General features: G+C 46.9%; 1 protein-coding gene across 5 annotated transcripts in view; it reads right to left on the bottom strand.

Moving 5' to 3' along the window:
- The window catches only part of HYDIN (HYDIN axonemal central pair apparatus protein), a 231459-nt gene that overhangs the window by 25328 nt on the left and 183785 nt on the right, over window positions 1–22346 (bottom strand). For 3 of the 5 annotated variants that reach the window (XM_056525411.1, XM_056525412.1, XM_056525413.1), the window contains 23 exons: window positions 21681–21870; window positions 19552–19666; window positions 19155–19406; window positions 18916–19058; window positions 18624–18839; window positions 18291–18451; window positions 18117–18211; window positions 17290–17500; window positions 16327–16551; window positions 16073–16211; window positions 15373–15538; window positions 15068–15215; window positions 14700–14907; window positions 14372–14593; window positions 14114–14283; window positions 13781–13979; window positions 13111–13269; window positions 12443–12723; window positions 12137–12356; window positions 11658–11867; window positions 11379–11542; window positions 11094–11244; window positions 1906–2136 (listed from right to left, as the gene is read on the bottom strand). In XM_056525411.1, coding sequence (XP_056381386.1) covers window positions 1906–2136; window positions 11094–11244; window positions 11379–11542; window positions 11658–11867; window positions 12137–12356; window positions 12443–12723; window positions 13111–13269; window positions 13781–13979; window positions 14114–14283; window positions 14372–14593; window positions 14700–14907; window positions 15068–15215; window positions 15373–15538; window positions 16073–16211; window positions 16327–16551; window positions 17290–17500; window positions 18117–18211; window positions 18291–18451; window positions 18624–18839; window positions 18916–19058; window positions 19155–19406; window positions 19552–19666; window positions 21681–21870 — 4276 coding nt within the window. Of the gene's footprint in view, window positions 1–1905; window positions 2137–11093; window positions 11245–11378; window positions 11543–11657; window positions 11868–12136; window positions 12357–12442; window positions 12724–13110; window positions 13270–13780; window positions 13980–14113; window positions 14284–14371; window positions 14594–14699; window positions 14908–15067; window positions 15216–15372; window positions 15539–16072; window positions 16212–16326; window positions 16552–17289; window positions 17501–18116; window positions 18212–18290; window positions 18454–18623; window positions 18840–18915; window positions 19059–19154; window positions 19407–19551; window positions 19667–21680; window positions 21871–22346 lie in introns of those variants that run through there. The other 2 variants (XM_056525414.1, XM_056525415.1) reach the window with 2 other exon arrangements.

Raw genomic sequence — 22346 nt, 5'->3', positions numbered from 1 at the left:
CTGGACTTTTCCTCAGCCTACCACCCTCAATCCAATGGACAGGTTGAGAGGGTGAATCAGGTCTTAGGAGACTATCCTTGCCATTTAATCTCAGCTCGGCAAGACGACTGGGTCGATTTAATTCCTTGGGCAGAGTTCTCATACAATCATAAGAATTCTGAATCTACTGGAACTTCGCCTTTCTTCGTAGTTTATGGACTTCATCCTCGTCCTCCTCTTCCTTAATCCTATTCTTTCGGAGTTCCTGCGGTTGATAAGCAAGTACGGAACTTTTCCACCATCTGGCAGAAGACACGTTCTTCTCTTTTGCATGCTACCTGTCGAATGAAGTCTCAAGTGGACAAGAAAAGACGTTCCCCTTCCGAGTTCTCTCCTGGTGACAAAGTCTGGTTGTCTGCCAAGTATATCCTCTTCAGAGTACCCAGTTATTAACTAGGCCCTCGCTATCTTGGTCTCTATAAAATCAAGAAATGTTTAAATCCTGTGGCCTATTCTCTCCATCTGCCGTCCTCTCTCCGGATCCTGAATTCCTTCCATGTCTCCCTTCTAAAACTTGTCATCCACAACCGCTTCTCTAAAAAAGACATTTCACCTACTCCCATCTCAGGTACCTCTGATGTTTATGTTGTTAAACAGATTTTGGACTCCAAGTTTATCAGAGGAAAACGCTTTTATCTTGTGGATTGGGAAGGATTCAGTCCGGAGGAGAGATCTTGGGAACCTGAAGAAAATATCCTGGATTGTGACCTACTTAGTAAATTTCTGAACCGCAAAAGGAGGGGGAGACCAAGGGGGGGTACTGTTACTCCTTGCTCTCCGCCAACTTCCCCTGGCCTTGAGTGCACTGTCCCCCTCTCCCCTGCTACCGGCGGGGCTGGGATTCGCTTCGCGGGACGTGCCTGCATGCGAATCCCAGCTTGTCACTTACCTCGCTCCTCTGCTGCTTCTTCCTCTGCGTCTCAGCTCCGGCGCGTGCGTCCCCATCTCCTAGGGCACGTGCGCCGGAGCTCTAAGATTTAAAGGGCCAGTACGCCCATAATTATGTGAAACACCTGACACTATTCTATAAGTCCCTGCACCTCCCGGATCTTCAGTCCCATTTGCCTGAGATTAAGCGTTACATACAGTCTGTTTGCCTTGTCCGTGTTCTGACCCTTCCGCTACGTTATTTGACTCCGCACCTTTGCCGCCTGCATTGACCTTCTGCTAAATCTGACTACACCTCTGCCTCATCCTACTGTACTTTGCCTCGCCGAGCTACCTGTGTGGTCGAGTCGTATCGGGGTAGTGACCTGGGTGTCGCCTGCCACAGCAAATCCATCCTGCCTTGCGGTGGGCTTTGGTGAAGACCAGCTGCACCTTAGACTCTGCTCCCCAATACGGCCCGTGTCATCAGCCACACTGGTCAGTAGATCCACATCCAGCACAGTAACATACACATTGTGGATTAGCCTCAGTAACCACATGTAGTACTTTGCTTCATCTGCACTTGCCAGAAACCTGCATCAATTTGTGGTAAACTGGTTTACCTTGATTTCCAAGGGATTTGCAGCAAAGGATTACAACATGCATTTTCCAAGACCACATTAAAAGGAGAAATGTTGTGATCTGTTCACTTGCTGGTGCAGTGTGGCGGCAGCTATTGCAGGAGGTATGACCTGGCAGCTTGAGTGCTGTTGGACTGCTGGTTCTTCCCCCTGCAAATGATGTGCTCTGGCAGTTTCCACATAGTGCTTTAAAGTGAAAAACATGGCATTTACAGTTTGATCAAAATGTGTACTAAGTACCTCTTTAACTTTTATAACTGTTACATAGTACCATTAGATCAATAAAGAAAATGTAGATGTGTGGTCCATGCATTTATTTCTACAATTGTGGCCACCTATTAGAACAGTTCTAGGTTACCTCAGACTGGGCCGGCACCGTGATCTGTGGGGGAAGGTTAATTTCTGGCACTTTGCAGTCTGTGGTGAAGGTGACTGGCACAGACAATGGATTCTCCACACGCAGGGTGGCTGCAGTACTCTGGCGCACCGGTGTCACTAGTTCTATGGTGCTGATGATGCCAGGGGGAGTGGCTTTAAATGTAACGTAATAGAACATGTATTCTTGTGTTGTCTCATTACGGAAGGTCACCTAGAACCAAAAATAAGAAAAAAATAAACATGTAAAAATTATGGACCTTAGAAAATGAAAGCCTGTTAACATTTAATATAATATGGAGTATTTCAATTATGGAATTAAAGATGGAGAGATAAGTAGATTTCTTATGCTTACTGTAAAATCTCTTTCTCGGAGGATCCATTGGGGCACACAGAGACAGTGGGTATATCTTGCTGCCACTAGGAGGCTGACACTAGGCATACAAAAAGAAGTCGGCCCCGCCTGGCAGGATATACCCCACCTACTGACTCTGAGCTAATCAGTTTAGCCCCAAAGCAGTAGGAGAGGACCGACAGAAAAGGAACCCAGTAGGTGTCCGAGGGAACCAGACAAAAAAAGAACCAAACACAACCCCTCGGACAGAAATACTGAACCATAGTAACCAAAACAAAAGGAGTGGGTGCTGTGTCCCCATATGGATCCTCCGAGAAAGAGACTTTACGGTAAGCATAAAAAAATCTACTTTTCTCTGTCGGCTAGATTGGGGGACACAGACACCGTGGGATGTACCGTAACAGTCCCCGGGGTGGGAAAAGTACTCAAAACAGAATCAGGCAGAGGACTGAGCTACTGCTGCCTGCAACACCTTGCGACCCAAACCGGCATCAGCAGATGCAAAAGTGTGCACCTGGTAGAATCTGGAGAAGGCGTGCAAAGATGTCCAAGTGGCTGCTGTTACGCCGAGCGCTCCAGGTCCCTGCTCCTCCCCGGAGCGCTCGCGGCGTTTCTCTCTCTGCAGCGCCCCGGTCAGACCCGCTGACCGGGAGCGCTGCACTGACATTGCCGGCGGGGATGCGATTCGCATAGCGGGACGCGCCCGCTCGCAAATCGCATCCCAAGTCACTCACCTGTCCCGGTCCCCGGCTGTCTCATCCTGGCGCGCGCGGCTCCGCTCCTTAGGGCGCGCGCGCGCCAGCTCTCTAAGATTTAAAGGGCCAGTGCACCAATGATTGGTGCCTGGCCCAATCAGTCTAATTAGCCTCCACCTGCTCCCTGTCTATTTTACCTCACTTCCCCTTCACTTCCCGGCCGGATCTTGTTGCCATTGTGCCTGGAGAAAGCGTTATTGTGTTTGCCATTACTGTGTTCCTGACCTCTTGCTATATCCATTGACTACGAACCTTGCCGCCTGCCCCGACCTTCTGCTACATCTGACCTTGCCTCTGTCTTGTCCTTCTGTCCCACGCCTTCTCAGCAGTCAGCGAGGTTGAGCCGTTGCCGGTGGATACGTCCTGGTTGCTACCGCCGCAGCAAGACCATCCCGCTTTGCGGCGGGCTCTGGTGAATACCAGTAGCAACCTAGAACCAGTCCACCGACACGGTCCACGCCTATCCCTCGCTGACACAGAGGATCCACATCTAGCCTGCCGAATCCTAACTGTAGATCCGGCCATGGATCCCGCTGAGGTCCCGCTGCCAGTTGTCGCTGACCTTACCACGGTGGTCGCCCAGCAGTCGCAACAGATTGAGCAACTTGGACAACAGTTCGCCCAACAAGGACAGCAGCTGTCGCAGTTGACCGCCATGCTACAGCAACTTCTGCCACAGCTACAGCAGCAACCATCTCCTCCGCCAGCTCCTGCACCTCCTTCGCAGCGAGTGCCCGCTCCTGGCCTCCGCTTGTCCCTGCCGGACAAATTTGATGGGGACTCTACACTTTGCCGTGGTTTCCTGTCACAATGTTCCCTAAATTTGGAGATGTTGTCGGACCATTTTCCTACAGAACGGTCGAAGGTGGCTTTCGTGGTCAGTCTCCTGTCTGGGAAGGCCCTGTCATGGGCCACACCGCTCTGGGACCACAATGATCCTGTCACTGCCTCCGTACAGTCCTTTTTCGCTGAGATTCGAAGTGTCTTCGAGGAACCAGCCCGAGCTTCCTCTGCCGAGACTGCCCTGCTGAACCTGGTCCAGGGTAATTCTTCAGTAGGCGAGTACGCCATCCAATTTCGTACTCTCGCCTCCGAATTATCTTGGAATAACGAGGCCCTATGCGCGACCTTTTAAAAAGGCTGCAGAGAGAGAAACGCTGCGAGCGCTCCGGGGAGGAGCAGGGACCCGGAGCGCTCGGCGTAACAGTACCCCCCCCTTAGGTCTCCCCCTCTTTTTGTCCGGATGTCGCTCCACATGGGACGAGGACATTGGGAGCGCTGCACTGACATTGCCGGCGGGGATGCGATTCGCATAGCGGGACGCGCCCGCTCGCGAATCGCATCCCAAGTCACTCACCTGTCCCGGTCCCCGGCTGTCTCGTCCTGGCAAGCGCGGCTCCGCTCCTTAGGGCGCGCGCGCCAGCTCTCTAAGATTTAAAGGGCCAGTGCACCAATGATTGGTGCCTGGCCCAATCAGTCTAATTAGCCTCCACCTGCTCCCTGTCTATTTTACCTCACTTCCCCTTCGCTTCCGGCCGGATCTTATTGCCATTGTGCCTGGAGAAAGCGTTATTGTGTTTGCCATTACTGTGTTCCTGACCTCTTGCTATATCCATTGACAACGAACCTTGCTGCCTGCCCCGACCTTCTGCTACGTCTGACCTTGCCTCTGTCTAGTCCTTCTGTCCCACGCCTTCTCAGCAGTCAGCGAGGTTGAGCCGTTGCCGGTGGATACGACCTGGTTGCTACCGCCGCAGCAAGACCATCCCGCTTTGCGGCGGGCTCTGGTGAATACCAGTAGCAACCTAGAACCGGTCCACGCCTATCCCTCGCTGACAAAATGGATCCACATCCAGCCTGCCGAATCCTAACAGCCGCCTTGCAGACTTGCAAGGCCAATGCCCTATTGCGTAGCACCCAAGAAGCCCCAACAGAATGCGTGGAATGCGCAATCACCTTACAATGCTACGATTCCGAGATGGTGAAACGGATCCACCGCGAAATGGTTGCCTTGGATGCAGGAAGACCCTTGCGACGACCCTTCGGAATCACAAAGAAAGTGTCACCCTGTCGGAAAGAGTTGGTGATGGAAAGATAGATCTGGACAACGCGAACCACATCCGGACAATGGAGGGAACGCTCCTTGGCACTGGATAGAGCCGGACAGAAGGGAGGAAGAACGATCTCCTCGTTCACGTGAAAGGAGGAGACCACCTTGGGCAAGAAGGAGGGAGGTGGCCGAAAAACAACCTTATTCTGGTGAAGGACCAAGAAGAGAGAGCTGCCAGCTCAGATACCCTCCTAATGGAGGTAATGGCAATGAGGAAGGCGACCTTCCAGGAAAGAACGCGAAGGGAAGCGTCCCGAAGAGGTTCAAACGGAGCTTCCCTCAAAGCACTGCGCACCAGGTTGAGATCCCAAGGAGGGGTGGGAGACCGGTATGGCAGAGCCGCATGGGCCACGCCCTGCAGGAAGGTGTGGACGTGAGGGTTGGAAGCCAACGGCTGTTGAAAGAGAATAGAAAGAGCCAAAACTTAACCTTTATGGAAGCTGAGCGCCAAACACTGATCCAGACCAGATTGCAAGGAGGCGCGGAAAGGAAAAGATAACCAGAGAGACAGACTATTTCTTTTTTATTTTTATTTATTTATATAACGCCTACAGATTCCGCAGCGCTTACACCACCTCACACCACCTCAAATAGGCACACCAAGTACGGTGGTAAATCCTAGCGGAGGAAGGCTTACGAGTCTGCAGCATGGTGCGAATCACCCCGGAAGAAACCCCCGAGCCCTCAGAACCGCTGTTTCAACCGCCACGCCGTCAAACTCAGCGACAGTAAATTGGGGTGGCAGAGAGGACCCTGGGAGTGCAAATCGGGGTGAACCAGAAGACGCAGAGGTACATCGGCGACCAGCCAAATTACTTCAGCGTACCGCATGCGTCTGAGCCAGACTGGGGCCACCAGAATGGCGGGGACGCGCTCTGCCTTGAGTTTCCTGAATGCTGGGCAAGAAAGGCAGAGGGGGAAAGAGGTAGAGAAGACTGAAGGATGACCATGGAATTACGAGGGTATCCACCGTCAGAGCAAGAGGGTCACGTGACTTTGCTACAAAGCAGGGAACCTGTCTGTTGTGGCGAGACGCGAAGAGATCCACAACTGGGGTCCCCCAAAGAGCACAGGTCTGCACGAATGCCTTCGGATGGAGAGACCCCTCCCCCGGATCCACAGAGGAGCAGCTGACAAAGTCTGATTTCCAATTCTCCATGCCCAGAATGTGAATTGCTGAGAGAGCAGGCACTGGAGTCTCGACCCAGAGCAGAATCTTGGAGATCTCCTCCATCGCTGAGCGGCTGTGCATGCCACCCTGGCAATTGATGTAAGCCACCGCCGTGACGTTGTCCGATTAGACTCAGACGGATCAACCCTGAAAGAGGATCTCCCAATGGAGAAGGCAAAGAAAAATGGCATGGATCTCCAGAAGATTGATGGGGTCTCCTGAAAGGACCAGTGACCCTGCACCATCAGGTCCCAAACACACCTCCCCCAACCCAGGAAACTCGCATCGGTTGTGACGACCTGCCAGTGGAGGGGAAGAAACGACCGCCCCTGGAGAAGAAAGGGGGGTGTGGAACTACCACAGAAGAGACCGACGAACAGAGGGGGGCAGAATAATCCAGCGATCCAGAGTGGACGGCAACTTGTCCCAAGATGGCCAGCTGGAGAGGGCAACAGCGGAACTGGGCGAAAGGAACCGCCTCCATGGCTGCCACCATTCGGCCCAGCACCTCCATGCAGAAGCGAATCGGAACAGGAGAGGGGCGCTGTAGTTGACAGACACCCTTCAACAGGGAGTTCCGCTTGTCCTGCGGAAGATGAACACAGGCAGCCGCCGTGTTGAAAATGAGACTGAGAAAGACAAAGGACTGAGTGGGATAAAGGTGGGACTTTTCCCGGTTGATCACCCAATCAAAGGCGGATAGAGTCTGCACAGTGAAATGAAGGCTCTCCAAGTTTTGGGACCGGACACAGCTTTGATCAAAAGATCGTCCAGGTAAAGGTGGATCGAGATCCCCCGAGCCCGAAGAAAGGCAATCACCACTGCCATGACTTTGGTGAAAACCCTGGGAGCCATGGCCAGGCCAAAGGGAAGAGCCATGAACTGGAAGTGACCCGCCGGAACAGCAAAGCGGAGGAATCGCTGATGTGTGGGAAAAATGGGGATGTGCAGATAGGCGTCCCTGATATCTACTGAGGAAAGAAACTCCTCTTGATACATGGACGCGACCACCGAGCGGAGGGACTCCATGCAAAATTAGCGTAGCCGCAAGTGGTGGTTGAGCAACTTGAGGTCCAGAATGGGGTGAGCAGAGCCCCCTTTCTTGGGGACTACAAACAGCTTTGAGTAGAACCCCGAAAAACGCTCTCCTGGAGGAACTGGAACAATCACCCCCTGAGCAAGGAGGGTACTTAAGGCGATCTGAAAGGCAGCCACCAAAGAAGGGAAACGAGGAGGACGGGATCAGAAGAACCAGTCTCGGGGACAAAAAGCAAACTCTATGCGAAACCATCGGATAGGACATCCCGAACCCAGGAGTCCTGAACCTGCCCTAGCCAAATGTCCTGTAAAAGAGACAGATGTCCTCCCACCCGAGAAGAGGATACGGGTGGGGGCGTCCCTTCAGGAAGAGGGAGGCTTACGGTTATCAGACTTGGCTGAGAAACTGTCAGCACGGATGTCTTGCTTCCAGGAAGGATGTGCCTTGAAGGAAGGGGCTTTGCATGCTTGGGAGAGCACCTGCTTGGGAGGACGATTTGATGGAAAGGACCGAAAGGAAGCCGTTTTCCGACTGGGTTGGAGCGGCGGGGTTTGTTATGTGGCAGCAGAGAGATTTTACCTCCAGTAGCTTGGGATATGATCTCATCTAGCCATTTCCCAAAAACCCCAGAACCTGAGAAGGGCAACTCAGATTTTTTTGGAAGCAGCATCTGCATCCCACGCCTTAAGCCACATGGAGTGACGAATCGCAACCAAGTTAGCTGAGGCAAAGGCCATACATCGTGCGGACTCCAAAGCAGCCGAACAAAGGAAGTCCCCGGCCTGAAAGAGTTCACGAGCAAGATCTGCCAAGTCCTCCCGAAGAGCGCCGGACAGGATGCCTTAGCGCAGCTGAGAAGCCCACACCGAGACGGCCTTGGATACCCAGGCGGAAGCGAAGGTAGGTAACAAGGACAAACCTGCTACTTCAAAGGCAAACTTCGCCAAGTTCTCGATCTTCTTGTCTGCCGGATCCTTAAAGGACGCTGCATCGGCGAGAGGCAGAGTAGTCAACTTGGACAGGCGCGAAACCGGAGGATCAACTGCTGGCAGCGTCGTCCACTTGGAAATCAGATCCTGAGGGAAGGGAAACTGAGCTTCGATCCTCTTGGTCCCTTTAAACCGTTTATCCGGATGCTTCTAAGCCGCGTCTAGCAAGGCGTCAAGTTCAGCATGAGAACTGAAAGCCTTGGGGGAACGACGAGAGAGGCAAAAAGAAACTTCCGGATCAGGATCTGAAGTTCTTGGGTCCTCTAAATTAAACGTGTTTCTGATGGCTGACACCAAACTGTCCACCATATTAGACACGGCAGAGTGTTCCTCTTGATCCGAGGTGGTGTCCGACACGTCATCCGCCAATTCCCCTTGAGAGTGGGAACGTGCGACGGTTTCCTTAGACTGAGGCGTATTGGCCCTGGAATGGGGAGTCGGAGACCTGGGATGATCACTGGGGGAGTGGCCCCTAGAGCGGGGGCGCTGACGGTGAGCTGGGAAATAGGATTGAGATCTATGGGAAAAGTGTCTATCCCGATTACGTGGCTCAGGGGAAGAGCCTGAAGAAAGTACTTTTGGGCTCTTGTGAGAGTGCTGGAAGTGGGGGTCAGGAGAAACTGAGCGGGACTCCCTGGGGGAAGAGCGCAGGGAAGACTGCACCAAGGCCGAAACCACTGTCCTGGAGACCCTAGCCAGATCAGAGATTGACTGGGAAAGGGAGGAAACCCACTCTGGAGGGGGGATGGATAATGCGCGTTCCAGGGGGGCATACTGAGAAGCAGGTACAGAAGGAAATGGTGCGTGTGGTGGAGCAGGCAGAACAGGTGGATTCAGTGGAACCACCAGGCATTTTGGTCTAGCAGCCCACACAAGAGTAGTAGGTGACTAGGGCTGCGGCCGCCTGTCTGGGAGGAGGTTCGGGTCTGGGGTCGGACATAGGAGCTAGTAAACAGGGAAACAGCGAATAAAATAGAGCAATCTCACCAGGTCCTGTGTCCCGTAGATGGAGCTGAGAAGCAGGCTGTAGCTGTCCTAAGACCGGAGCTGAAGAGGCAGGCAGCAGCGGAAGTCAGGTGGTCTGCAGAGCAGAGGATGGAAGGGGAGGTGTAAGCTGCACAGACCCAGGAAGTGACCTCCACACCAGGATGGACCCCATTGGAGGAGGAGAGGGAGAGTACAGCAGATGACCCCCCCAAAGCGCATGCACCCAGCTGATAGACGCATCAGTGACCCCTGGTGCGCGTGCATGAAGAATACAGGCCGGTAGCAGGAGGAGGGCGGGAGCCCCGATTACAGGGAGGGGGGCGGAGCTAAGTCTCGGACCAGACCGCAGCCGCGGCCTCAAGTTATCTCCCACCCGCCATGCGCACTGCCCAAGGAGGAGGCGAAAGTGAAAGTAAAAATGCGTCTGGTCGCGCAACCGTGTCCCTGTTGACAGGGTCTGCAGTCAGCGCACAGAAGAAACAAAAATCAGTGCCGGGGAGTGAGAAGGGGAGGGAGAGGGAAGCTGCCCCACAATCCCCGACAGTGCAGACAGAGAGCCCTGCCAGATCACCATCCCCAGCCCCAATAAAGACTGGAAAAAGTCCCCCAAAGGCCCAGAAAGGGATAGAGAAAATGAGAAAAGGAGGGGGGGGGGGGGGGATTGGGGGGTAGAGGAATATACTCACCCTGTATGCAGCCATACTCACCTATGACATCCATACTCACCGATGTCATCAGCCAGCTATGGTCACCTGCATTATATCAGGCTGAGACAGCGGGACAAGCAGGGAAGATAGGAGGACCCGGACCCAATGTGCAACCCTAAGCGCTGGCCGTTGGCAGAAAGGGGTTAACGGAGTATACTCTATGCCCTGTGCCCCTTAGCCGCATATGGGGGAACAGGTAGCGGGAAAAAAAGGAAAGAAGAATTTAATTACAGGCCCTAGCTATAAAAAATAAATAAAGACCATGTCTTGAGAACTCCATACCTGTGACTGCCTCCTACTGACACTAAGCTAAAACTGATTAGCTCAGAGTCAGTAGGCGAGGTATCCTGCCAGGAGGGGACAACTTATTTTGTATGCCTAGTGTCAGCCTACTAGTGGCAGCAAGATTTACCCACGGTCTTTGTGTCCCCCAATGGAGCCGACCAAGAAATGTGTCTGTCTCATAGTGGGTCAAGAGCATACAAGATAAAGGTATATAACACAAAGCTTTTTAGAGTTAGGCGGGGAAATATATGGAGAAAAGAGGATGACTGAGACAAGAGGATGGAGAACTGACATGGGGGAGAATATCTGAAGATACAGGAGAAAAAGACCTTTTTTATGCTCACCAATTTAGCACAAGAATTTGAGGCTTTTTAAATTCTGTGCCACTCTCATTGTGTGCAGAGTTTAGTGGGAGGGGATAGGGTTTCCCACTGCCTGATAGGATTTCCTATAATTGACTAGATGGGCCAAATGGTTCTTATCTGCCGACACATTCTATGTTTATGTTTCTATGTCTATGTTAGAAATTATTGTAAACTTTAGTAGAAATCTAGATTTTAAGTTTGTGGTTCATAGACAGCCAAAGATGTGCCAAGTTTATTAAGAGACATGTGCCTCTTAAACAAAAGTCTGCTGAAATTAGAGATGCTAAATTTATTAAGTCTGGCGAATGAAACACAAGCCTAAATAAAGCTCACTCATAATGTATGGTGTATAAATAGCCACGGTGTATGGTGTACAGACAATCATTGGTCATGGTGGGACTGTGAGACCTTAGTTGAAAAGTTGCCCTCTTTGTGAGAGTGGAAATTTAATTTGTAGTCTCTCTTGGCTCCTCCTGGCACCTCCACATAGTCCAGACCCTTGATAGTGGTAGCACTGTCCAGACGTTCTGGCTTCAGGATATCAATAATAGCACGAAACCTGTTGGAAGATAAAAATAAACATAAAGCAAAGATGTGGGTGTAATGCCCTTTGCTAGGTTTGATAATAGCCCAGCTCAGGAAGATAAGGCAGTATAAAGTCATTAAGGGCAATCCACCTGGATCCCTTCTCACCTTTGAGTTTTGTGCAGCCAGTTACTGACTGTCAGCAGTTCAGTGTATGATGTTTTGCATGGGACCTCTCTGATCACATTACCAGAGGATTTAGGAGGTTCAGCCTGACCGTGCAGGAGATACAGTAATCCTGTCCCATCCGGCATTGGGAAGAAGATTGAGCCCTAAAGACAACAACAGACTACATGATCACTGAGTAAATATAATTAAGTATGGTAATAGTACAGTAGGTGTCTCTCTTTATAGAGAGAAACATAATCCCAGGACCAGGCCAGTTACCTGATGTTTCCTGCCCTCAAGGCTCATGATGAGCGGATGATAGGTGATCTCATAGGGCTTATTCTGCTGAGCCTCCACAGTGATGAACTCCACTCCACTCCAGTGCTCTCCATCAATGACTGGTTGCAAATGCCATGTCTGGTTTGTTTTGTTGCTCAAAGTAATGGTTTGTGTCTGTTTAGTTCGCACTTGACACTGAAAGTTGACAACCTGCAACAGTAGATGGTGTACACAGTGGATAATTTACACCCACACACAGGCAAAACATATATTATCGTATGTACATATCAGATTAGAAATATTGAATAAGACATGGGAACGCTCATTCCAAAGGAAAATAAGTATTTCTGTGTTTTAAAAAAAAAAGCATGCCTTCCCGTCATGTCTACCAGTGCTTCCAACATGGTATTGGACCACTGAAAGTAAAGTCTTCTGATACAGCTTAAATAGTCAGTTTGAAGTATTTTAGAAGTTGTTACCTCCTTTGTGGATGGGAGCCCGATACAGGATCCTGAAAGTGTCAGTTTTAATGTTTTGCCTCCTTCAATGAAGCAGAGCAGGTCCTCATAGTGAATGTCAGAGTTAATTTCAGTGGGGTGAAAGACAACATCAAATGTGACCTCTGTGCCAGCCGTGATGTAACCAGACGTCGGCCAAATGGAGAAGTCTGGTTCAAACCTTTTTATATCCCACTCAAACCTGTCACAAAGATAAAACTTCTTAGTGAGCAAGACAGAAACTGTTCAGGAGGAGTCAAGCACTCAGATGGTCTAAGCCAACAATACCTGATTCCCAGCTCTCCTGTGTTATTTAGGACAACCCTACGAGTTGCTTGGCTATGCAGCACCACAGCCCCGAAGGACATATACTCCTGGTCCAAGTTGAGTTCTAGGCCCTGGCTGCAGCCTTGAACCACAAAGAGTGAATGCATCATGCCATAGCACCCCAGCATCACCTCTTCAGCAAATGGGGCAATCCTACTCCGAGGGGTAAACTGCATTTCCAGCTTACACAGCCCATTATGGGCAGAAAGTGTTACCTCACAATTGGGGGAAAGACTTAGGACCTGCACAACAAACACAGAAAAATTACTGGTGTTTCCACATCTGCTAAGACTCAGTGCATGCAATGTGTAAACCTGTCTGCAAGTCTTATAAGTTTTGTAAATAAATGTGTGCACCACTGCAGAGGCACACATTTATGGGTCCCAATGTACCTGAGCCACCACATAACTGTTTGTGAAGCACCCTGCAGCCAATGTACAGATTATGCATCAACTTAAATTATAACTTGTCTCCTCGATCTGACCATTGCCTCAGCTTCTTATTTAACCACTGTTATAATATGTTTCTTGTTGTGAATACCATCTCTGTGGCTGCAGCCCTCTTCCATAGATGTTTATCATCAGCAGAAAATCATATAAAGGATTACAGACTGTGGCATACTTTAATACCTTGGGTTCTTGCAATGCAGGGACACTCGGGCTAAAGTGCAGAGAGCAAGTTACAGGTGAAAGGCTCTTATTCACAATGGGGATAACCCTTTTCACAGTTTGACCAATGTTAACAGCTCCAAAGTTGATAACTTTATATTTGGGATCAGCCACTTCAATCTGCAAAAGAACATATATATATATATTCTTAAACTAAATGATAAGATTATGAGACCGTTACTGTGAGACCTGGACACTTAATACATAAGTCACATATTCTGCATTATAATTTGTCCCACAACCAAAATGTCCTACAAGATTTATGACATTGTGACATTGTTATATTGTCTTTATATACCCTCATACCTCATTCCCTTGTTCCCTGCTGTCTTCTTATTTCTTTCATCTTTTTATCTCTCTCTCCTCTTTTGTCAAGATCTGATTGTATTTACTCACCCCTGGCAGGACATTTCTCACAACCATTAGAGGCATATCTTGTACCATGAAAGCCCATATGGTGCATTACCACCTGATGCATGCATATTAGATCACTACACAGAGTGATCTGTTTTCTTATGGTCCTGCATGGCTGACGCTTATTTGTGAAGTTATCAATGGAATGTAAACAGATTGAACAAATTTATCTCACATTTTATCATCTAGATTATTTTTAATTTTACAAATATCCAACCTTCATTTCGATCCCGTGACCCTGGAGTTGAACGAGCTGCATGGAATGGCCATTCATTTTAAAGACAACAGTTTCTTGATACAAGATGGCTGCGCGGGGATAGAAGGTGATTGGAACCTCCATCTTGTCACCAGGGGAAAGAACATCTGAGCAGAAGTTGAGTTCTATGTGAGCTGTATTACTGTACAGGCAGTCAATGCTATATGGGAAGAATTAACACAGTAACAACATCAGTAGAAAGTACATCAGTACAGCTATAACTGGCCACGTCATCAGTACAGGCAGTTTTCACTGTATCATTACTGGAGTGTCAATCATTTTGGGTCTGCTCACCTAATTGCCCTGTTGTCTTTATTTGTGATGACCAAGGTTTTTCGAACAGGCTGCATACCAGCATGGTAGATGAAACAGTGGCCAAAGTTGTGTTCTTTGAAAGAGAAGTGGACACCTGGCTGGATAGCACTGCCACGAAGGGGGCATGTTATGTCTGGTCCATTCTCTATCTGACAAGTCAACATGACACAAAACAATCATGGCAGTTGATCATCACTTCTGAAGTTACAACTTTTGAATATCACTAATTTTACTTACCTTAAGAGTCAGCAGTGCATCTTTTACTGTACATTTCTTGGTTGGACAGAAGATGAGAGATGCTTGAGTTTGTTGTCCGGGGGCCACACATGCACTACTTGGGGAAATACTCAGAAATTCCTGTAGCCCCCGAGGGATGGTCAGAACATAGGAATAATTAAAGGAGAACTGTCCATTATTCATGATGTTGAACTGGAAAGTGGAGCTATCATTAATATCCACCTGTGAGTAGTAAAAGAGACAGTTACCTAACAATGGCAGACAGAGGTGACCAACTCCTTAGTGTGCAGGGCATGGGCAGCACCTTGCTGACAGTAATGGATTTTACCTGCCCAAAGTCAAGCTCTTTTGTTTCCTGAGCAGACAGGGGGGTGACAGTGCCCATGTTGTCTTGGCACTGAACAGACACTTGGATTGAGTGACCAACTGCTTTTACATTCAGGTAGAGGGGCTCTGTTTTGGTTTTCACATCACAAATCAGGTTGAAATTGACCTCACCAACTGTGGATGGCTTGAAGTAAACACAAATGGGGGCCCTGACAGGACAAAGGAAAATCATAGATAAGTGCATGTGGCAGCAACAAAGTTGTTATTGAAAGAAAAGACTTTTCAATAGATAAATACTGCCTGGCTATAGGAAGCACACAGAAAAAAGATTATGAGCAAAGTAGTACACACTTGAAGTGTGTATGTTACCTGCTCTGAGGAGGGACTGTTCCTCCCATAGGTCTTACAGTCAAGAAATGACTGCAGCCCTCTGAAAATCGAGAACTGTCACGGATAGCAAAGTTGAAGGATTTCTTTTCATTATTGATTAGACAGATGGATTCCTGCACCTCTTTCCCTGTAAACAACACAAAACCAAACATCTGCAGTAAATATTGGGGGCCAAATGCCCGGCCTGACCTGACAGCCATGAATGAGTGTTGCTCCTTTACTGTCTACATCTCAAATGCTGGGTATCACCCTCACATAGATTTCCTAATAAAAAGGGCACATACCTATTAGCAGAGATCGGAAATTCAGATGTGACCTGTCCAAAGATATTGAGGGTTCCAGGGCTTTACCAACAAACAGAAATGGGACTGAGATGTTCTGCTCTGGTATCGAGAATGTCCAGAAAGATTCAGTGATATCCAATACTTGAGGGATGAACTCAAAGCTGATCTGTCAGGACCAGAGGATTATTAATTTAATAAAAGCAATGATCTCTATGTGGGATGTTTATGCAATAGATTTTTGCCTGTATTGCCTATGTGTACATACCTTTCCTCTGAGTGCATTTGTTTACATGTATCTTACCTTTGGAGGGTAGTACTTGATTTTAATGAGATTGTATTCTTTGCCATATTTACATTACATGTATGCGGATGGGGGCCCGGGACTGTACTGCCGATTTCTCCGTATTACTGTCTCGGATTTGTTATGGGGGAAGGACACGGGACATGGGGGGGAGGGTGTTTTGTGTGGGAGGGTTGGGGGGGGGGGGTTATTGTTTCTGTATGTTTTAGTTTTATGCTAAAAAAGTTCAATAAAAACTTTCTGATTTAAAAAAAAAGCAAGGATCTCCTCGTAATTAAACAAAATGAGCAACCCAAAAGAAGCCCAACTGGCTAGTAACGTGTCAGTGGAGCAATGACAGCTTGAGGGGGCACTTATTTACTGTGATATAGTGCTGGGGTTTACTAACAAAAACATTACCTCAACTTTCTTTTCAGCTTGGATGACTCCTTGTTGATTCAAGCAGTGGAAGGCTGGAGGACTCTGAAGACTTGGGAGGTCTTCACAGATCCACAGGAAGGAATAGATATCTTTAGTGGGATTAACAATGTTAAAGGTCCTACAGAGAAGAATCACAGCAACCGCAAATGTTATTTCTTTAGTCATTTCAATATTGATATATTCAGAGAAGACCTAGAATAACTCTTCAGACCCCTGGCTAGGCTTCTACTTACCTGATGTTTTTATTCCTCACACCCACAGAAGTGAACTCAACAACCCGTGTGTTTGGGTCCAAGGTTGTTCCTGAGGGGGCCCCACAGGGTCCACATAGCTCTGGGTTCCGTCTTCCACTAGTAATGTAGTCTGAATCTTCTAGCTGGAAGTGACAATAAGGTAGAAGACTGCGTCCCGTCACTAGCAGCACTGGCTCCTGCTCACCAGGGGACAAGTTAGGGATGCTGTGGGTCAGAAAATATTATTAGTCAAAGAGATAACAGCATGTGCAAATACTTCAGGTTATCTTATAGCTAAAACCTGACCTGTAGACCGTTTTCAAAAAGATAGCACATCCAAGAATAAAGTGCATGGAAGCTTTGCTAGCAGTGAACCCAGGGCATGGATCCATTAGATAAACAGCAAAATTGATAAATACCAGCACTCCAAAATAAAGTCACAACTGTGGCTTTATTCAAACAAAGTGAAAGCTGGCTTGATGATGGTTGGGTGAGCCAACTAAAACATTAGTTTACACTTTGTGTGAAGGAAGCCGCACTTTTGATTTTATTTTGGAGTGCTGTAGTTTATCAATTTGATAAAACATGACCTATACGTTTTCTATTGACATTCTGAAATAACAATACCTAAAACCATAGCCAGAGGTCTACATGTGGCTGTACCGTCTTATTCCCCCTCTCTTTACTGCTATCAGAACAGTAAATACACATTACTGCCAAGAAGGACCCATTAGAGATTCAGCACTGTAACATGGTGCTAGACCTATGTTTTGCGCTGTGAGGTTTTATTTCTCTTTATATTGCGTATGACATTTCAGCAAAAGAATTCCCAGAATGGTGTGTCACTGTTCATTTACCTAATTTCTGTACATAACAGTATAATATAGGAAAAAACGGTATACAGAGCCAAATATTTAAGAACATCTCATACAGTCACACATACGTCCATCACCAATCACTAACCTGCAGATCAGTCGACCTTCAAACTCTCCAACTTCTGTAGGAGAAAACTTAATAAGAAACTCAAGCTTCTCCCCAGCCGGGATAATGCCGCTTTGAGGCTGCACGCTTAACTGAAAGGCTTCCGCTCCCACAGGCTGCAGTGAGGAAACACTTTCTAGGACACTGGATGGACGACTGTTGGTGGAGGAGTTGCATTCACTGCCAAGGGGCTCTATCAACAATGTACAGAAATGGTTATATTAAAGCTTCAGGATTCAATAGAGTCAACAATTTCCTTTCCACTTATAGATAAAACTTTACAAGAGCAATATTACAGGATACCAAGTTATGGGAACATATTGGCCCTTATTTACTAAGAGTGGAGTGTAGGTTTCTTTGTGGGTTTTAAATTCACTACAATTTATTTTCCACAGTATTTACTAAGGTTTCCCTACAATTTATTTTCCACAGTATTTACAAATGTTTCCCTACATTTTCCACTTTCCCTACACTTTGCTTTTTTTTTTTTTTTTTTACACATGCTCTGATCTGTAGAGTTTTCCTCAGCGCAAATCCACCACATTTTATGTGGAAACCTTAGTAAATATGTTGTTGTTTTTTTGTGAAAATGTCGGGAACACGCCCCTTTTCATAGACAGCACCCCCTTTTCCCGGCGGCCACGCCCATAATGCGGGTTTCCAGTCTGGCGCACAACCTGACAAAACATGTCGGGTTTGCAATAGTAAATGAGGGCCATTATCTCTACAATCCCAGGATGATCTGAACCCAGAACCATATCAGAACAAAGAGCTGTGGAGACAGTAACGTACCAAGGATCTGCACCTACCTCCTGTGTCTGCTCGTTCTGGTTTCCTGTCTCTTTTCATTTGTACATGCCAGAGGAACTGTAGCTGGACTGTGCCAGTGTTTTGCATGAGGAACCTGCACAGGTGGGGAAATATCTGTCAGCTGAATGGTCACTTCGCAACATTGTCCTACTTTTTATATCTATGCCACTCACTTGTACACACGTGTCTGATACAGTAGAGTGTCCCTGAAGTGCACAGCCTCACAATTGGCTTTGTACCAAGCATAATCCACAGTAGCGCTAATCAGCAGTTCCACCTCTCGTACCTCCTCATCGAGAACCATGTGAGAAGGCTCTGGATCAGTCTCAATTACCTGCAGACAAACAGCAAATGATCAGTAAATGTTTGTGCAAGCAGAGGTTCTACCTCCAGAAATAGTCCAAATACAGATCCTTAGGTGTATATCCTGCATTTGTTCTATAAGAAGCAGCTATATGAGGCAGACAGAAGAAAATATTCATAAGAAGTTTGAGTGTTCTGATTACCTTTTTTTTGGAATGCTTGCCGGCTGCTCCTTTACCGCTGTCCACCCACGTCACGGTCCTCATTCTGTCATCCCAGTCAGCCACTTGATCAAGAGGATGCGGGAAGGAGATCCGGGACACCTTGCACTTCACTTGATACTTATTAAATGTCACAGCAACATCTGACTTTAGGGTGACAGTCACATCTTTGGCACAGCTAGCATGAATGTGTCCTATCTATTGGCAGAATTGTCAATTAGATTTAACCTTACAGGTGCAGTGAGGAGTTGTGTTATGCAATCATGTGCCCTACCTGAGGGGAAAATTCCAGAGAGGTTTCTGATGGCCACTGAAACCTCATAACGTCTGTTTGGCTGCGGTTTGTCATGGTAAAGGTCACTTGGTATTGATGTCCTATGTGGCAATCACCAAAAGCAATGTGCTCGGTACGGGCAGCTGTAAGGAACATGACAACAGACATTAGGATGTACAGCCAAAGTAGAATAAAGTAACTTCTTACCCATACTATGACACACATCATCACATACTAACCTTCCACTAAATCGTCTTCAAGCTGTCTGTCTAGAGCAATTAGCTCTCCAGGGCTGTGGATGTTATCTAGGGTCAGGTCTTCTTTATAACCCTCTCCCACAAGTTGCACACAGTTTTTTTCATACTGATTATCCAGCACAGACAAGAGCAGAGCACTCCCAAAGTGCTGAGGCTCAGGGGGGCAGAACACCACTATGAACTCTGCAGTCTCCCCAGGATGCAGGATCAGAGACGCAGTGTGAGCACGGTGCCCTGCAGTCAGAAGGAAAGAGAGAGAGGATGAATCCAGATACTATAAACTGTTTGCTAAGTTTCCTTTGTGAATGCAGTATCAAATACACTGTAAAGTACTCCTAGGACTGTACTCCTGTACTCCACCTGGAACTGTTCACTGTACCTGCTCCAAACTGCTCGAGCTGTCCTGTCTCTGTCCAGGCTGGGTAGATGCAGTGAGTATTCGGTTTTGGCTTTACATTAAATGCCAATCCTTCTTCTTCCAAATCAATATTCAGCTGAGTGAATAAATTAAGAATTAACACCATGGTCCATAGAATAATAATTTAATGCTGAGGTATCATACACTGAGGCAGGAGTACAAATACATAGTGGAAACTCATGTCAGGGCATGCAGCTACAGTGTCTTGCATAAGTATTCAACCCCCTTGACTTTTTTCATATTTAACATGGATTGTTTGAGGATTTTGATCATTTCATTTACAGAACATACCCACAACTTTGAAGATGTTTTTTTTTTTTTTTTATTGTGAAGCAAACAACAAATAGGACAAAATAACAGAAAAAGTCAATGTGCATAGCTATTCACCCCCCTAAAGTCAATACTTTGTAGAGCCACCTGGGATTTTTGCCCATTCCTACTTGCAAAACTGCTCGAGCTCCTTTAAGTCGGATGGTTTGCACTTGTGAACAGCAATCTTTAGGTCTGACCACAGATTTTCAATTGGATTGAGATTTGGACTTTGACTAGGCCATTCCAACACATTTATATGTTTCCCCTTAAACCACTCAAGTGTTGTTTTAGCAGTGTGTTTGGGGTCATTGTCCTGCTGGAAGGTAAACCTCCATTCTAGCCTCAAATCATGAAGAGAGGTACAGATTTTGCTCAAGAATATCCCTGTATTTAGCACCATTCATCTTTCCCTCAACTCCCAGTCCTGGCTGGTGTTCTTTGGGTGATGTGATGCGTTGGGTTTGCACCAGACATAGCACTTTCATTGATGGCTGAAAAGTAAAATTTTAGTCTCATCAGACCAGAGCACCTTCCTCCATACATTTTGGGAGTCTCCCACATGCGTTTTTCCAAACTCACAATGTGCCTTTTTGTTCTTAGCTGAAAGTAATACAGCTCCTCCAGGGTTACCTTAGGTCTCGGTGCTGCCTCTCTGAATAATGCCTTCCTTGCCCGGGCCGTGAGTTTTGGTGGGTGGCCGTATGTTGGCAGGTTTGCTGTTGTGCCATGTTCTTTCCATTTGTTTATGACAGATTTGATGGTGCTCCTGGGGATCATCAAAGATTTGGATATTTTTTATAATCTAACCCTAACTTGTACTTCTCAACAACATTGTCCTTTACTTGTTTGGAGAGTTCCTTGGTCTTCATGGTAGTGTTTGGTTACTGATGCCTCTTGCTTAGGTGTTGCAGCCTCTGGGGCATTTCAAAAAATGTGTGTATAAGTAATGACAGATCATGTGACACTAAGATTGCACACAGGTGGACATAATTTCACTAATTATGTTACTTCTGAAGGTAATTGGCTGCACCAAAGCTTTTTATGGGCTTCCTAACAAAGGGGGGTGAATACATACCCACATGCCAATTTTCTGTTTTCTATTTCTTAACAATAGTTTTTATTTATATTTTTCTCATTTCACTTCACCAACTTAGACTATTGTGTTCTGATCCATCACATAAAATTCAGATTAACAAAACAATAAACTTAAGGCTGTAATGTACCAAAATACGAAAAAAGTCAAGGGGATGAAAACTTTTGCAAGGCACTGTAAAAACATATATGTGACATTTCTATATTTCAATGAGAGGAGTAGCACAGTCAAAGCATAAGGTGAAAAAAAAAAGGTTGCAAAGCTTCATGGGGACTGGTGCAAACCTTCAGTGTAACAATATACAAAAGTAGAAGAAGCCCACAAACCTTTCAAAAGCCACAAGACTTTTTATTTACCTGGTAAAAAAACATGTAAATAGTACAAACAAGGAGCTGAACCATTGTTGAACACTAAGTGAATAAAATGCCTGGTGTATTTTGAAAATGAGAAGAGATTCTGCTTTTCCTGGTGTGAAATGTTACAAGTGCCATTTCTGTTATACAGTGAGACAGGAGGGCAGATACATAGTAGATACTAATGTTTGTGCATATAGTTTGAACATACAGGTAACATTTCTGTAATTACAAACTAAGAGACAGAAAACAGAGGAAATAAATGAGCAGTGATAAGCTGTGAAGAATGTCATCTGCCTACAGGAGAGAGCGATATGATGCAGCCTGCCCACCTTTGCAGGCACAGAGCCCTCATTTTTTAAGACAAGAGGCAGTTGTTGGCTCTGACCAATCAGAAGTCTTTGAAAAAGCAGAACTGGATTTCCACGCTTGTTGCACAATGCTGGTCGCACAATGGTAACACGAGGAAGGTTGCCCTCTCCGCTGATGTCAAAGGTCAAATTGCGTGATTTAGAAAGCACACTAATGAGAAAAACAGCAAAAAAACATTTTTTTTTAACATGAAGCAACAGATTCTAATATACATTTCCTATCAACCACTAATATAACTGTAATGTATATATATATATATATATATATATATATATATATATATATAGAAACAGCAATGCTTCAGCTCACCCCAGGTGCGCACGGACAGAGCGCGGACCTCGCCCAATTGAACAGCAGAAGAAAGAGGAGTCCAGCGTCCAGAAACTCGGAGGATAATATTTATTCACCAGATGGTCATACAGGAACACAGGGTACAGTGACGCGTTTCGGCTTTACAACAAAGCCTTAGTCATACACGTATGACTAAGGCTTTGTTGTAAAGCCGAAACGCGTCACTGTACCCTGTGTTCCTGTATGACCATCTGGTGAATAAATATTATCCTCCGAGTTTCTGGACGCTGGACTCCTCTTTCTTCATATATATATATATATATGAGTGTGTGTGT

The sequence above is a fragment of the Hyla sarda genome, chromosome 6 (genome assembly GCF_029499605.1).
Source record: "Hyla sarda isolate aHylSar1 chromosome 6, aHylSar1.hap1, whole genome shotgun sequence".
Taxonomy (NCBI): domain Eukaryota; kingdom Metazoa; phylum Chordata; class Amphibia; order Anura; family Hylidae; genus Hyla; species Hyla sarda.
The sequence above is the reverse complement of the archived record's forward strand: the minus strand, read 5'-3'. Positions and strand labels throughout refer to the sequence as shown.